Source organism: Alexandromys fortis, unplaced genomic scaffold (assembly GCF_014885135.2).
Source record: "Alexandromys fortis isolate MF-2015 unplaced genomic scaffold, M_Fortis_MF-2015_v1.1 scaffold_13, whole genome shotgun sequence".
NCBI classification, from domain to species: domain Eukaryota; kingdom Metazoa; phylum Chordata; class Mammalia; order Rodentia; family Cricetidae; genus Alexandromys; species Alexandromys fortis.
Window position 1 is genome coordinate 5,974,264 of NW_026067908.1, and position 17,334 is coordinate 5,991,597.

Consider the following 17,334-nt stretch of genomic DNA (forward strand, 5'->3'; position numbering starts at 1 on the left):
GGGGTCCCGCACCAGTGTGTTTCTGCCCTGACTGCTTTAAATGATGTGCTGTTACATTGAAGTGTGAATGAAATTAATTAACCCTCTCCTCCCCAAGTTGCTTTGGGCCATAGTGTTTTGTCACAGCAATAATAATCCTCGCTAAGACTACCACTAAACTATATCCTCAGTCTCAAGACAATTGGATTTTTTGTGTTTTGAAATAGTCTCTTTATGTTGCTGAGGTGACCTCAAACTCACGCACTTGAGTCCTCTTCAGTACCTTGAGTAGCCAGGATTGGTATGCACCACACCTGGGGCCCCTTTCATTCTGTGTGTGGTCCCCATCATTATGAGCTGCTTAGCAACTGCCCAAGCCCAAGCAGGCCTGGTCCCTGCTGCAGTCTTTCTTTACTCTGAAGGTGCTGTATCCAGCTTGGCCCTGGGAGTTCCTCTTGCGCCTGTCGCTCAGGCCCTATTGGTCCACTCACTTCCTGGGCCCCTGGGGACCCATCCAGAGACAGGGGATTTAATCAACCTGAGGACAGATGAGGTGTGGAGTGCTAGGAAGACTAACAGGGATGTGCACCAGAGAGGTAACTGTCCTGGACCTCGGAGCGTAAGGCCACTTCCTGCTGAGCTGGCATTCAGGTGCATGCTGAAGACATCTGAAAAGCAGCATGTTAGGGACAAAACAGGACGGTGTGCAGGTGATAGTTAATTTTATGTGTCCGCGCATCTGCGTCACGTGGTACCCAGGCATTTGAGTAAGCATTGCTTGGTCATTTGCCAAGGTATTTCTGAGTGAGATAAGACAATCTGGTCTTATTTACTGTGGGTAGTTTGGGTCTTGGCCAGCCAGAAGAAGCCTTGAGTGTGGCAGACTGAGTAAGGACACTCCTCCAGCTCAGGGACTGGAGGGGGGGGGGGAGGGCATCCACCCTGTTTTCCCACCTTTGTATTAGAATGGAAGGATTTGTTTCTTCCTGGGCTGTCTAGCTTTCAAACGAAACTATTTTTCACTTTTCCTGGAGAGAGGCAAAGAAACACCAAATTGCTACAGGTATAGACAGACATCAACAGACCAAACAAACGATTCCATTCAAGCCCAGCTGAGGACTGAATGAGCTTATCAGGGTTCCTGCCGGAGCACAGGTGGAGGGCTACATACAGGAGGCTGACTCAAAGGCAGCAACGCCACAGGAAAGTCCCACACTAAAGTGGTAACTCTGAAAAGCTGACTCATTGGAATCTCTCCCCCCTCACCCCCACAGGAAGTTGGGAGGAGGCAGTGGGGAGTGGTGCCTGGAATCACAGGTTATCACAGGTTCTGTTCCCTTGATGCCCGCCTCTTTCTTTCTTCAAGGCAACACGAACAGGCCTGATCTTGTTAAGGTCTCTTGGGGCACAAAATCAAGACAGCCAAGGTCAACTCAAGGCTGGAGGACAAAGTTCAAAACAAGCCACACAACTAGTTTTTCCTGGGTCTCTAGACCTTGGGCCAACGCGGCCTCCACAGCCTTCTGAGTCAACACCTTGAAAATAAGCACCCCGTGCTTTCCCCCCTCCCTTCCCTGCCATTTCAGCTGTTTCTCTGACCACACCACAAGCAGAAAGCAAGCTTGTGTTGCAGAGCTTGCCAGGATCCACAGTGGCATGAGCGACTAGGCTACCCACGGAGCTTAGCGAAGTCCAAGTGTAAGATGTGACAATGGCTTTTCTAGTGCCCCAGCTTGCCATGGTCCCCTCTCCTGTCGCTGTTCATAACTTCCTCCTCTGAAGAGACAGATTTGAATCCTAGGAGTACCAAGGTCACGCATGTGAGGCCTTCTGCTTTCAGCTTCCTGGTCAGCAGTGAGCAGCTCTGGCTGGACGCATTCCTCTTACACTCTGATACTCCTGCACACGTCTTCCTCTTACACTGATACTCCTGCACACGTCTTCCTCTTACACACTCTGATACTCCTGTACACGTCTTCCTCTTACACTCTGATACTCCTGTACACGTCTTCCTCTTACACTCTGATACTCCTGCACACGTCTGCCTCTTACACACTGATACTCCTGCACACGTCTGCCTCTTACACACTCTGATACTCCTGCACGCGTGGCCTAGTTGACAGCAAGATAAGGCTTCTCTGGCTGCCTCTCCCAGGTCCCAGGGCATGGTCCTTGGCTTCAGGCCCAGAACTAGAACTGGGGCACAGGAAGAAGCAAGCCTGGCCAGAATGAGCACCTAGAGTCCTGTTCAAGCTCACCAGGAAGCTCCAAGCCCAGCTACCACAAGTATCAGCCTAGACAGGAAGTCCCTCCCTTAAAAAAAAATTTTCCCCTTGGATCATAGAGTGATGGGCCATGTAGGATTCAGCTGTTTGAGTGCCTGTGTCCCTACATTCTTTCAACATCTCCTCAGAGAATGTGACTTTTGCCAGTGGCCTCCTCAGTCAAGTTCTACAGTGCCTTTGCCTCCCAGACCAGGTCAATGCTTTGCTTAGCTCCTGGGAAGGTCACTCTGCTGTGACTAGTCAGCCTGCACACTTGTCAGCCTACCACACAACTCACTTGATCTTTCTTGAGCCTCATTTTCCTCATCTATGTAATGGGAAAGATGACACCCGCCCCATGCTGGCTAACTTTATGTCAACTTGACATAAGCTAAAGCTATCTGAAAGGAGAGGGAACCTCAACTCAGACAATGTCTCCATAAAAACAAGCTCCATTAAAAAAAAAAAGGCATTTTTTTTTTTAAAATGATTGATGTGGGAGGGCCCAGCCCATTGTGGGTGGCACTATCCCTGAGCTGGTGGTCCAGGGTTTTATAAGAAAGCAAGCCATGATGAGCAAGCCAGTAAACAACATCCCTCCATGACCTCTGCATCAGTTCCTGCCTCTAGGCTCCTGCCCTGCTTAAATTACTGCCCTCACTGCTTCTGGTGATGAACTGTCACATCAGTGGTTCCTAGCCTGTGGGTTGCAACCCCCTTGGTGGGAGGAGCATCGAATGACCCTTTCGCAAGTTGCCTAAGACCACTGGAAAGCACAGATATTTACATTACAATTCATAACAGTAGCAATATTAGTTATGGAGAATCAACAAAAATCAGTTTATGGTTGGAGGTCACCACAACATGAGGACCTGTATTAAAGGTCACATCCCCTGGAAGGCTGCGAATCACTGGAAATGCGAGTAAACCAAACTCTTTCTCCTTAAGTTGTTCACGACTCTTCCCCCTTTGTTACAAGACTGAGAAGTGAGTCAGACACCATGTGGTTGCACACTCATCCAAACGTTAGGTGCTGTTGAGGGCTGAAATGCAAAAGCTCTATTTTATTTTTATTTTTTTTTAAAAAATATTTATTTATTATGTATACAATATTCTGTCTGTGTGTATGTCTGTAGGCCAGAAGAGGGCACCAGACCTCATTACAGATGGTTGTGAGCCACCATGTGGTTGCTGGGAATTGAACTCAGAACCTTTGGAAGAGCAGGCAATGCTCTTAACCACTGAGCCATCTCTCCAGCCCAAAAGCTCTATTTTAATATAAACCTGGGCTTGGAATATCTTCAGAGGTCTCCGTGCCAAACGCTTGGTTCTATTGCGGAGGGCTTAGGAGGAGGCTTTTGGGTCATTGGACACACACCTGTAAAGGGGACCGAGGGACACCCAACTCCCTCCTCTATTTTCTTTGCTCCCTGGCTTGTGACTGTTTTCTCTGCCACACCCACCCATTACGGTATGCTGTTCCACCACAGGCCCAGCTGACACTTCGTTACAGTCAAGGAAAGCTGACCAGCAGAAGGAATGCTGGAGATGTAAAATACAGCCTGGAAAACTGGGGGAGGGGTTTCCTAAGGGAATGATGTTCACCCGCCACACACGTTCTAGTAAAATGCCCATTGTGTGTACATTTGTGCAAAACTTCTATTGAGAGTTAAAACTTGAGGCTCCTGACTCTGGGCATTTAAGCCTCAGAGCTCTGGAGGCAGCTGGGGTGAGCCAAACTGCTCACACAATCGTTACAAATCCAGAGGGGCTCAATCGTAACCAAAGTTTACCACTGTGTCATGCCAGCCCAGAGCGGGTGAGCAGTTCTCTGGTGATGCAGAGACCCCGCCTCTTTCCAGCTCGGGCTCTCCTACCCTTCTGGCATGTGCATCCAGACACACGGGGGGGGGGGGGGGCAGCCAGAGAGATTGTATTTCTGTTCCCGGTCACTGCAAAAAAATGCTTAACCCTGAGGACAAACCTGGCTACAAGGAAGGCTGGTGGTGTGCCCAGGTGAGGGTGGCGTTGTCTTCTGCTGGAGAGCCAGTGGGTTTCTCCAGCTTTTGGATGAGGAAGTCTACACAGGAGCAATTAGCTTGTCAAAATTAGTTGGTCATAACCAAGTGACAAGGCCAGGACAGTGGCCAGTGCCCGAGGACAGTGCCCACCCGACCTGAGCTGCCATCCTCTCTCTTGCCACCATGTCTTCATTGGAATGATAGAAATGCATTTGCTCCCTGCTTCCCCCCATGTTCTTTCAGCTCGTATCTGTGGGTGTTCGTGTTCAGACAGGACATCAGAGCCGAGTGGCAACACCTGCTGCTGAGTCCTGGTTTGACTCCACACTGTGGTCCTCTGAACAACAACAACAACAAAAAACGACAGACTAGCTTCCAGGCCGTATTTTATTTTTACAGAAGCGGTGGCCCCACAGCCACAGGGACGTGTGTTCTGGAGAGTAGGCACAGCGCCTGAGGCTGCAAGAGCCTGACCAGGGGGAGTCATGCCTTCTCCTTGGTCCCCATGACCAAATTAAAACAAAAAAACAAACAAACAAACAAAAAAAAACCACACTGCCACAGCCACCCCTCCCCCTCTTCCCTTCCAGTAACAGCCAATTCAGCTTTCCAGTCAGGCGGTGGCTACAACTCTGACTTTCCAGAACACCTTCATGCAGCCAAGAAACCAGAGTCACGGAGGGGAGAGGCTTGCTCTGGCATCCCACATGCACTGTCCTGCAGCAGCGAGGTGACCACCAAGCCCCTGGATGGCTGGACAATGACAGGACTGGCTTGTGAGGAAAACCTGGGACCCAGCTCACCACGCTTGGAAGACGACCGGCCACTTTTCAGGCAAGATATTACTGGAGCCAAACACTAACCTGAAGCTAATGTGATTAAAAAAATCCCTTCCCTTCCCAGGTCCTGGGGCGTGTCTGTGGTGGGCTAGAATTTGGCTCTTTAGGGTGACACAGGTTGCTGGCATCACTACCACAGTCCCAGTGGCTCTGGGATGGAGGCTCAAGCGGTGGAACGATGGTACTTCAGATATCACGCTAACTAACCTAGCTCGCATCGACCATTCATCTGCAGCAAGCAGAGTCATTAGTCGGTGAGGACGAGGATGCACACGGACCACCAAGAGAGCCCGTGCCAAGAATGCACGCTGCACAGACAGCTAGGTGAAGACTACTTCCTTCACAGGCCAAGAGGATGTGGTGGTTCCTCCGCCTTCCAGCGGCCACAAGTGCTCCAGCCTTCACAGGACCACACTGGCACTGTGCGGTATGTCATGACAGCTCTTGGAGGCATCAGTGAGCATCCTTCAATTAAAGTATGACTCTTAAGGGTTCTGGCATGTGCCAGAGAGATGAAAATGACAGGGGAGCTGCTTGGGGGTGGGAGGAAGAACTCGAGATGATGGACAGTCCCTAACTGTCACCTGGATCGTTTATGTTCCCCCAGCTTCTAACACTAGGCTTTCTACTGTCTAACACAGAAAGGCTTCAGGAGCTCTGACGTTTCAATGAGACTTGAGAAAACAGCAGCTTAGTGGGGACTGTGACCAGCTCAGCTCTTGAATTCTGGCTTCTCTTCCAGGACTTGATTCCCCCCCCCCCCCCCCCCGGGAGACTCTGGGTTTTCAGCCAGGCCAGGCAGTTCTGAAGGTGGGGCTGTATAACCAACCACACTTCACTAACAAGGCAGAGGGGCCTTAGTGGCCCCTCCCTCTGGAACGGAAATGGAGCTAACTTTCTCTGAGCTTAGGATTTGTAAGGCACTGAAATTAACTAGAGCTGGGGGTGGGGGAACATAACGGGGGGGAATGAGTGACCCTGGAAGCTTTCCTTCCAACCCCAGGGAGGGTCCTCACAGTAGCACAGGGCAGACACCCCTTTCTTACTCAGTGTGGGAACCACCCCTATGTGACACAGTCATGAGCATGTGCCCCCATTGTGACTCAGTGGATCTTAGAGGAGGTCTGGATGGAGGGAGTCAAGAAAGGAAAGCCCAGGAAGGCCAGGCTTCCCATCTTGAGACGTCTTTTTCCAGGAACAGTCCTGAGTGGGCCCAGTGAGATGGCTGGGGTGACCCTCGGGCCTGCGCACACAGGAAGAAGGGGCAGGATGGCCCAAAGATGGCAGAGAGGACTTTGGACTGGACCTGGCTTTGGCACAGCACATCCTGGGCCTGCCTGCCCATCATGTGGCCCCCCCTGAGGTCCGGGGGAAGAAGGAACCTCCTTTGCCCCCATGAAGGGCTCTTGTGGCTGATGCAGGCAATGCAGGTGCAACCCCAGGGCACCCCCTTCATCATGCCAGCCAAACCTGTGCACAGGTGACCCGTGGGGAGCAGGAATCAGGTGTGAGGTTGAACGGGAAGCTGTGGCCATGGCTGCCACTCGTGAAGCTCTTCCCACACAACCAGCCCTTTGTGCAGATGATGGCCCACAGGTAGGAATTTTTACCTCTTTTCACAGATGAACACAGGGCACAGAGGGGCCAAGTGACCAGCCCAGAGTCAGAGTCGCACGGCTAATGAGTGGCTAACCTGGGAGCGGGACTTAGGACTGTATGACTCCAGATCCCGTGCGCTTCCTTCCTTCCGCTTGCCTGAGCTGCCCTGGAGATTTCTGGAGGGGTTTCTTTCTGAAATCTGGGAAAGCAGAGACGCTGGAGTGAGGGAGAACAAGTCCATTCCCATGCATCTGGCTCCCGAGGTGCCCCGCTCAGTGCCTCGCCGCCTTGCAGATCTTGTCGTACACCTCAGGGAAGGCGTCCTGGCAGCCGAGCTGCTTGCGCAGCTTGTGGTACAAGGAGCCATCAAACATCTCCCAGAACTCCTCCCGGTTCATGTAGCAGTCGGCGTATAACATCTGGAACCTGCATGGGAGGGAAGGGGTGAGGGTGTGAGGATGGGCAGGGTGGGTGAGAGGGTCCCTGTGCCCGGACACCCCAGGCCACTCACCCGTGCACACTCCGCACAAACTTCTCCAGCTGCCTCATGCAGGACCTGGCCTCGAAGTGCTTCACGCGTGGCTCCCCATACGCCCCAATGTCCACGTAGAGCTCAGCCTCATCTCCCTTGGGGTGCACCAGTCCTGGCTGGCTGGGCAGGATGAACGGGCACAGCCAGATGGGGTAGACCTGAGAGGCCAGGGAAGTGGGTTGGTCTCAGGTAGCAGACATAGGACTGGCCTGCCCACATCCCACCAAGGGAGACTTTGAGTTTGCAGCCCTCGCTAGAGGCTCCGGGCTGTTCCCTGCTTTGGTTTTCTCTATACCCCTGCCAGATACTCCCACTCCACCTCATGGTGCCAGCAGCCCATCAGACCCTTTTTTCTTGCTGCCCTGGCTGAGTGGGCTAAGATCCTCATTTTATGGTTGGAGGAACTGAGGCCCGGAGGACAGATACACAAAGCTGGGTGGCATGGCTCTGGAGAGGAGGTCTGGATCCCATGGGAGCATGCCCGCCTGGCCACCCGGCTTACGTGGATGTCGTTCTGGAAAGTGTGCAGGGCCTGAGCCATGCACTTCATGGGCACCAGCATGTCCTGAACCACGTGGTGCTGCTCGTACAGCTTGCGGAGAGTCTCGCCCTGGGTCAACTTCAGGAGGGAGATCTTGGGGGGCACCATCCAGCCAAAGAGGTAGCGGAAGATGGGGTTGTTGCCAAAAGGGATGATATCCTAAAAGAAAGAGAAGGGGGATGGGAAGACGGAGCCACGGCCAGGTCCCTCGATCCACCCCGGACAAATACTCCAGGGTGCGAGCCCCTCCTTAAAAGGTAGGGTGGCCTTTACCAGACGGAGCTGGGTTTGATCCCCATCTTGCACATTTACCAACTATGACGGCCTTGGGCTAGTTACAGAACTTCTCTGAGCTCAGCTTCCTTATCTGGGAAAAATGACGCGCGAGACCAACAGAGATACTGTGACCCCCGCCCCCCCAAACCAGGAACACAATGATAAGATGGCTACCATCCCTGTTCTTGAGATTAAGGTCAGAGTGAATCATATCCCATAAATATTTGCTAAATGAATGCCATCCAGTGAGAAAAGGGATACGCAGAGAGCTTGAGCAATGTTTCTAAGGTCAGGCAGCAGGAATGCACCAGGTGGGTGGAGTCGCTCCACAAGGAGTCTGTTGGATCGCACACAGCCAACCATTCATTCACTTGCTTCTCTTGGTCTCCCTGGAGACCCTGATGGGCAGATGCTGTCTTTACCCTCACGCCCTGGGTGCTGTTGCTTCCCCAGCACACCCTTCGTTTAGAGGACTAGCTCACAATGTTCCTCCCAGCTCTGACCTTGCCACCTTCCTAAGTCACCAGTGTGCAGAGAGTACCACAAGCCCTGGAGCCTTGATGCCAAGGGTGTCGGAGACAAGGCATTCCAGACATGCTTCCTGTCCTGAGAGCCTCTCTTGGGAGTGGAGGGTACAGGACAGAACTGGGACACAGAGTCAGAGGCAGCTCCCGAAGGTCCCCTGGAACAGGAGCCCAAAGCAGCAGTATGTGCCAACTGCTAAAAGCCGGGTAGCAGCACTCACCCATCCCTGGAGTCAGAGCTCTCCTATAAGGCCGCTAATCCGCTGTCCAGTCTGCTAGATCCACATATCACTACAGTGAGTGAGGCTAGAGTCAACCCACTGTAGCCACATCTGTCCATCTAGATGTCTATGGCCTCCTCCTGGCTAGGAGAATCGGAGAGTACCCAGAGAAACTGAGTATCACCCCTCCAGCCTTTCGCACAGACTGCCTACCCATGCCTCACTCTGTTGCCTGATGTGGAGCTATTTATTTAAGTGGTCCTACATTGATGAACATTTAGATCATTCAAAGATTATCCGTGAGGCATCTCTCTGCCTATGTCTACCCATCAATACGCACACTTGCTGTTAAGTTCCCGGACATGGGCAACTTTAGATTAAATGCTGTGGGTCTCTTTAAGGGATCCTATTTCAGAAGCAGGTACAGTCTTATACTCTGAAACTTGAGGCGAACACTGCTCCTCGCACGCCCACCAGCAATATGTGGTCACACTTCCAGACCCCTGCTGTTGCCCTGACAGGTGAGCACGGTGAGAGGCCTGCTTTTAGCTCTCAGTGACACCATGTCCCCTTTCTCAGATCCACTGGTTTGTCTCAGCCGACACTGTCCACCTCAAAAAGCAATGTTTAAACTTTCTTTCCCCTCTGCTACTGCCTTACAATCCGTCCTTTGTCCCCTTCGTGACCTGGGGTCCCCAAGGCCCTGGCTTCACTCTTGTCCTGTCCTGCCAATACACGGAGGCCACTCATCCCAGCAATCTCCCTCAAGCTCCTGCCACCTCCCTGTTGCCTGCATCCGGCCTGCTACTGGCCACCTCTGCTTGGGTGGGCTGGCTGCAAGGCCCCAACGATGACCAAGGATCCCAGATCTCCTTTCTTACCATGTTACTCGCCCCCACAGGCTAACAACTGCTATGCAAATGGCCACGGAAGATGAGAGAGACCTGGCCTATGACTTAATAGAAAGACGAAGGTCAAGAGAGAATGTTCATGTACCAAAAGCAAAATAGTCCTTGTATGCTTTTATATGTATGTAAATGCATGCCCACAGAAGTGACATACAGAGGTCAGAGGACAGCTCTAGTGTGGCCCTTGCTTTTCACCTTGTCCGAGATAAGGTCTCTTTGGTTGTTTGCTGCCCCGGGTACCAGGTCAGCTGTCTGGGAAGCTTCCACAGATTCTCCTGCTCCACCTCCCATTAGGAGCTCTGGGATTATAGATGTGAGTCATCACGCCTAGCTTTAAGTGGGTTCTGGGGATTTGAACCTGGGTCCTCACTCTTGAACAGCTAATGCTGTACTCATTGACCATCATCTCTCTAGACCAAAGGCAGTGGGTGTCAACCCCCCGCCTAGACCAACCCCATTGTGCTAAGGATTGAACTTATGGCTTCATGTGTGCTAGGCAAGCTGCCTATTGCTGAGCCCCAGTAAATGCTCTTATATTTAGAAGAATGGTAAAATCCATGCTAATAACTTAGAATGTTTTTTTATTATGTAAATACTTATGACAGGACAAAGAAAAAGGCTTCATATTTTAGGAATTTTAGAAGCCCTTTAGACCTGTTCTGTGCATCGGGCCCTACAGGTCATCTAGCAAGCCCTGAACTTGGTGCTGCTTGGTGACCCAAGTCGGGAAGGAAGGAAGATGTTTGAGCCAGCCAGGCTGGTCCCCTGTGAGAGGCGAACTGACTCTCACCCAGAGTGCAGGTTCACCCGGTTGTTTTCAAAGATCCTTTTTCCTCCTGGGAGGAAGCTGAAGTGAAGGCAGCCAATGGAAGGGAAGGTGTATTGAAGGGAAAGTCTAAGTCCTGAGATGTCCTGAGATTGTGTGGTGTGTGTTCCTTATCAGAAAGGTCTCTGCTTAGCTGGGGGCCCCACCCACTTCCCCAGGGACTCAGGAAGCTGGGTTCCTCCTCAGGAAACCACTCTAGGCAGAAGGGAGAGGAAAGAGGCTGGTCTAGGGCCAGAGGTGTGGGTAAAGTCCATTGATCTCTATGGGAACAACATTCTGCAGGCCATCTCTGCTTGGCGCTCCTGCGGGCCAGTTGAAACCTTCCTGTGACTGACAGCTTGGCTTCTGCAGCCGGCTGCCACCCAGTGCTATTTCCCTATTGCCTAGCATTTCTAAGTCCCAAGAGTAAACAAACTCCAGGTGAGCAAACACAGGCTTAAAACACCTGTTCTTCCAGTTCCTTCCAGCAAAGGAAGGTGATTTAGGACAGTGTTTACCTAACAGAGCAACAACAGGCAGCAAGCTTCGTTTTGAGCACAGACTGTGAACAGTTCAAGATCTATCTATCTCCTTTGGAGATGGGGCTCAGCGCCCCTCAGCTGGAGTGGGTCAACGACATGGTGCTATCAGTTGGGTTGTGGTGGCAATGACTGTCAACCGTAACATGAAAGGTACACTGCAGAATATGCCCGAGTATCTCTTGGGTGATCTTTTGTGGGGGTTAGGCAGCTAAAGGAGTCCGTATGGCCGTGAGTAAGGGTTCCCTCATCCATCACCCATGGCCTCACACTCATGGGTCCCCCCTGGAGCCTGACCACTGCAGTCCCCTTAGCCCATACAAATGCCAGTTCCCACTCCCTCCTCTCCTCCCATTCCCTTCACCTGCCCCCTCCATCTCCCACCCACTCCTCAGAGAGGATAAGGCAATTGCTTTGCGGAAGGACCAAGGCCCTCCCTACTATATCTAGGCTGAGCAAGGTATCCAGTCAAAGAGAATGGGTTCCCAAAAAGTCAGTCCAAGCAGTAGGGATAGATCCTAGTACCACTGCTAGTGGCCCCTCAGTCTGCCCCAGCCATATAACTGTCACCCACATTCAGAGGAACTAGTTTGGACCTATGCTGGTTTCCTCCCTTTCCGGGTGGAGTTGGTGAACTCCCATTAGCTCAGGTAAGCTGTTGCAGTGGGTGACCCCATTATGGTCTTGACCTCTTTGCTCATATTCTCATTCCTCCCACTCTTCAACTGGACTTGGGGAGCTCAGCCCAGTGCTCTGCTATGGCCCTCACCCCACTCCTCAATGAGGCCTGGACTGCTGCATCCGCTCATCCCACACTCATGGCTACCCCTCACTGGGCCTGGCCAATCGCAATCCATCACCCCACATCACTGAAGCCTGGGCCACTGTGCCCCTCCCTGGTTCTGAACCACTGCGTTCTTATTCACCCTCATACACTGCAGTTCTACTTCACGGAGCCTGGTCACTATCACCTTCATTTTCCCTCACAGTTTGTGATTTTAATCCCCACACCTGTGATGTCCCCACTCGTTGGTACCCCCGCTCCCCAGCCTGCTTGCCTGTCTCTCAGCAGTCTCATCTTTCACTGAGCTTGGCTATTGCTCTCATGTCGTATCTCGGAGCAGCTGACAAGACTGTCACCATGGCGATCTAATCTCAGAGCCAAATCAGTCCTGCTGCATCTTTTCCCAGAGCCACCCACAACACACTCACTCACCGTGGATGGGACCACTGCAGTGCCCTGGCGCAGCAGAACTAAGTTGCTGGGGTACAAAAGTATCATCCAGTCGGTCCCAGACAATCAGTGGTCTATCTTCATTTATTCCACATTTCCTACTGTCCAGATGCCCCCAGAGGTGGCCCGCTACTGACCTGGCACCCGCTGTCACAGTATGAAAACCCACAGCCACATGCTGGCCTTGCCAGGAGTTCATGGTCCCGAGTCGCAGGAAGCTGAATCCCCTGGCCATCCCCAGGCAATGAACTTCCTATTCTGTAAGGAACAATTCACATGTCCCCCTCTCAAGTGGTCTGTCACCATGTCCCAGCTGAAATTCCTACTTCTGACTTCACTGAGAAATTACAGACAACCAAAAGGGAACTCTCTCGACTTCCCACCTCCCAACTGTCCCCAACTTCCAGCGACTGTTCCCTCCCACACATGCCACCACAGGAGGCCACTTTCTCAGCTGAGCCAGGGACTCATCCCCCTCTCTAAACACCCTCACCCTGGACTGTCATTTTCCCCATCAGCCCCAGGACACATAACCATGATGTCACCTCTTCTAAAAACAATTGCAGATTCTTTCTTAGTCCCACCCTCCTTCCACCATCTGTCCCGTGTCTATTTGCTTTAAGTAGCCGCTGAGATTGGTTTTCATGATCCCTTTCTTTCAGACTCGGCCTTCCGGCTCTCACCTGCTATTCAAAGCTGGTTCTACCCCTTTGTCTCACTTAGCACTCGACATTATCCTGAAGGTCCCCAGGGCTCTGGCTAAAGGACCTTCTCTTCTGCTGGTTCCTCTCCCTGGGGCTGTAGGGGACCCAGGACTGGAGTCTTCATGCACCTACTATCATGGCTTTAAATAACATTTCTCAAAAAAAAAAAAAAAAAAAAAGGCCAGGTGTGGGGAACAGGCCTAAAAGCTCTGTATTTGGGGAGGGGAGAATGTACAAGGCTGGGGTTGGTCTCACTGACATAAGGACCAGCATGGGCTACATGAGACTTTATCTCAAACACAAAATAACCAAACAAAACCCCCCACAAACCCAGAAACATTTCCCCACCACCAAGGTCACCAAGGTCCATATTTACACACATGGTCTTAACCTTGCTGAGGCCCCCTGGTCCTCACACACACGGTTGCCTGGCGACCAACTCAAGATCCCATCTGTTTGCTCAAAGCAGTAGCTTCAACAGATGTGGTCAACTCAGAACGTCCAGTATCCTCTTCCATGCCTCCCCTGCTTCCCGTGGTAGTTAGGGGTTTCCAGCCTTGAGCTCAAGCCAATCTGTCTGGAAATCCTGCCCGAGTCCATCAAGCTGCTCTTTGCCTCTGTCGCCTCCCAGGCAACAGACATGTTTCATCTCTTTTTCCACGACCGCTTTGCCCCCAACCTACCTCACGCTCCTTCCAGCTACCAGATTTCCTCTAAGATTAAAAATAAAAAAGTAGGGCACATCGCCTTCCTGCTCGAAGTGCCCACTGGCTTCCTATCACACCTAGAAGAAGCATTAAGTTCTTACTTGACCTACAAGGAGCCACGTGACCCAGCCTCTGGCTGCTGGGTGACCTCATTCTGCACCCCGGCTCTAACTCTGTTTCAGACATATGCAGCCTGCAGGGACAACAGGGCAGCGAGGTCCTGAGCGACTGCTACTGACCCCTGCCTCGCATAGGAGGTGCAAAAGGTTCAACCTAAATGAAGGTGCTTTAGCCTTGGAGGCAGAGCTCCTGGAGGCAGGCATGGATGTGGGGGGGGGAGGGGGAATGGTGAGCAGGGATCTTCCTGATGTCACATTTGTCAACAAATTCTTTTGTTGTTTGAGACAAGGTTTCTCTGTGTAGCTATGGAGCCCGTCCTGGAACTTGCTCTGTAGACCAGGCTGGTCTCAAACTCACAGAGATCTGCCTGCCTCTGCCTCCCGAGTGCTGGGATTAAAGGTGTGTGCCACCACCACCCGGCTGTTAATAAATTCTTAAATAAGACACTGAACAAAATGGGTAAGTTAGACTTCATTGACATGAAAGACATGTATGTCAACAGACACTGTGAAAACTGTGAAAGCAACGTGCAGGATGGAGAAATATTTGCAACTCGCGTGTCTGCTAATGGCTTGGCATCCAGAGTGTGTGAGGAACACACACAACAACAAACAAAGATGGACAAAGTGTCCAGAGAGATGGGTCAGTGGACAAAGGCGCTGGATGCCAACCCTGATGACCTGAGTTTGACCCCGGGGATCCACAAAGCCGAGGGAGAGCACTGGTTCTTGGAAGTTGTCCTCTGACCATCGTGACATGTGTTACACACATGCGAACACACACAAAACAAATGAACGAATGGTCTACAATTAAAGACCCCACAAATGGGCCACAAGCACTGACACAACGCTCAAGATCAAAGACCGCTGTTCAGCACCGCCTCTCTGAGGTTGGCCGTAATAATAACAATAGCTTACAGATCAGAAAACCAGTATTGGCTAGATCAACGGGGAACCTGGAACACTGCTAGGTGAAACGTGAACCGCACAACCACTGTGGGAAACACTCTGGCAGGACCTCTGCCAGTTCGACACAGAATCACCATAATCCAGCAATTCCACTTCTTACGTGTGCGATGAGTGTCCCCCCAAAGAACATGAAGACTGTTTACTTGCTCTTGTGGTACAGAGAGAACTCTTGGGACCCTATCGAGGTGGCAGCTACCCAGCATCAGGAGTGTACTGCGCTCCCCGAACTAGGCACCAGACCCCAGTTTAATTCTCTGGGCCCACAGCTGGCCATTCCTCTGCCCAGGGACTCTCCTGGAGGTTCTGAAAGATAAAGCAGGTCTGCCTGCCTTCCGCAAAGCATGCCCCCCCCCCCCCCCCCCCCCCCCCCCCCCCCCCCCCCCCCCCCCCCCCCCCCCGCTCTCGGTGTCAACTCTCATGGCAGGTGGCTGTACCCCGCCCAAAACACAGTAACTGCTCCGCTGGGCCAGAGACCGGTGGCCCCAGTGTGAACGGCCTGCTGTCTCAGGGGAGCCAAGCCTCACCTGGAGCTCCCAGAAGATGCTGCGCGTGTGGCGGTGGTAGTAGTGCCGCAGGGGAATGTACTCGAGGCCCTCCTGGTTCGTCTTCAGGTAGTTCTCCACATGCTTGAAGAACCACGGCTTGTAGTAATTGCCGATGCTATTCAGCTGAAATGACAAGAGTGTATTTGTGATCGGGGAATGCCAGACACCACAAGGGAGCCACCAGGGAGCAACAGCAATCCAGCCATTTGTCAAACCTCTGACATGTCAGCTGTGGCCTTGGAGAGCCTTCAAAGCTAGGCGGCTTGGGCACAGTAGGCCCTCTCCAGCAGAGAGCAGACACTCAGTGACCTTAGTGCCGAGCACAGGGCCGTGGAGCTGGCTCTGGCAGTCTAGGAAATTGAGTGGCCCATCTTAGCCAGTGACCTGATTCAAACAGAAGTCAGTGTTCACGATGCCAGTAACACTTCAGGGCTCTGCACAGGTTAGCTTCCTGCTGCCCTCACTGAGGCAGTGTGGATCACCCTCACTGTCGCCCACAGCTCCAACTCCAGCCAACCACGGCACTTCCTGCCTGTTCCCAGACTTGGCTCCAGTCCTCTAGGTTCAGAACTTTCCCTATAGTCCCCATCTCCTGGAGGGAAGCTCAGGTTACAAGCCTGGTCCCTGGTTCTGTGTCCTCCAATGATACCCCGAACTGTTGGCTTATAGCTCTCAGAGGTTCAGGCTTTGATCTGGCTGGCTCCAAGGTGACTTAGCTGCTCAGACCCCAGCTCCCTCTCCTCTGGAATGAACTCTGGGCAGGTTCTCTTGGGAAGACAGAACGTTCTAGAGCTGGAAGGTTGGAGCACATGTTGCCTGGCTATACTCTAACTGTGTGAACTGGTGCAGGCCACTCCCTTGATGTGGGATGTCCTTCTGTACAAGTGTTGCTTTTACTGGCTGATGAATAAGATTATTTGAGTCTGGGTGGCCAGGAAAATAATGAGCACTCTCTGTTTACACTCCCTAACCCAGTTTCCTGCGTGTGTGAATTAACAATAAAAAATACATACATGTTTAGGGCTTTATTTCTCTCTCAAACAAAACAACAACAAAACCAAAAACCAAATAAAATAAAACATAAAACAAACAAAAACAACAAACAAAAAGCAGGCCATACCACACTGCACATACTATGTGCCAACCTGCTCTTCCCATGTGTAAGCTAAGCTGATCCTTTAGCCTGCTTGGCTCACTTTCCCTATGGCAAGATACTGGTACTGCTGACTGGAGTGGCTGTATAGGTCAAAACACACAACACAGGACACACCTAGCGTGGGCCTGGCCCACAGTGGGCCACAGCATCAATTCCTTTCTCTGCCCCTGGCTTTCAGCCTTTCCCTCCACAGTTAGCACCTGCCACCCTCTGGGTATCACCCTCGTGTGGGGCCCTCTCTGTGACAGGCAGTTCTGCACAAGAGCCTGTTTGCCCAAGTTGGCTTCCCCATGGGGAGTGAGGCCTCTGCTTGGTAACAGAAGGGGACCGAAACTCAGCAGCAGACGGAGCAATTTGATCTAAGGTAATGGCATTCACTGTGTAATTAAGTTGAAACTTGGGGTGCCTCGGTCCAAGGTCTTAGGGAAGCACAGTGCCAGAGAAGTCCTGAAACATTAAATAAGCCACCCTAACCACCACTCAGGACACACGGCACTTGGGAAGGCCAGGTAGCTGCAGATGCTCATTCTGGCCTTAACATATCCACAGAGAGCAGCTCCTGACTGGCTGTAAAGTGGATTATGTCTTCATAGGGAGCCTCATCCTGGATGGTACCACCAGAGGGCCATCACAGTGTCTGGCTGGCTTCTAAACTGGGACATTTGGCCTAACAGCATCCTGTTCCAGCTCAGCTAACATCTGTGTCCGGTCTTGCTTGCTAGGACAAAAGGCAAGAATCTCTGGCCTCTGGGCTTTCCTGCCATTTGTCCTAGAAGGATCTTGGGGCCTTTGTTCCCTCCTCAGGAAACACAGGGACAGGGTCAGCTGTCTAAACACTTTAAAAGCTGAACA

General features: G+C 52.0%; 1 protein-coding gene across 2 annotated transcripts in view; it reads right to left on the bottom strand.

Annotated features, from left to right (window-relative positions):
- Positions 1–4,633: 4,633 nt before the first annotated feature.
- The window catches only part of Dhcr24 (24-dehydrocholesterol reductase), a 31,073-nt gene continuing 18,372 nt past the window's right edge, over positions 4,634–17,334 (bottom strand). For both annotated transcript variants that reach the window (XM_050136454.1, XM_050136453.1), the window contains 4 exons: positions 15,306–15,449; positions 7,737–7,934; positions 7,214–7,392; positions 4,634–7,128 (listed from right to left, as the gene is read on the bottom strand). In XM_050136454.1, coding sequence (XP_049992411.1) covers positions 6,975–7,128; positions 7,214–7,392; positions 7,737–7,934; positions 15,306–15,449 — 675 coding nt within the window. In that variant the 3' untranslated portion in view covers positions 4,634–6,974. The remainder of the gene's footprint in view (positions 7,129–7,213; positions 7,393–7,736; positions 7,935–15,305; positions 15,450–17,334) is intronic.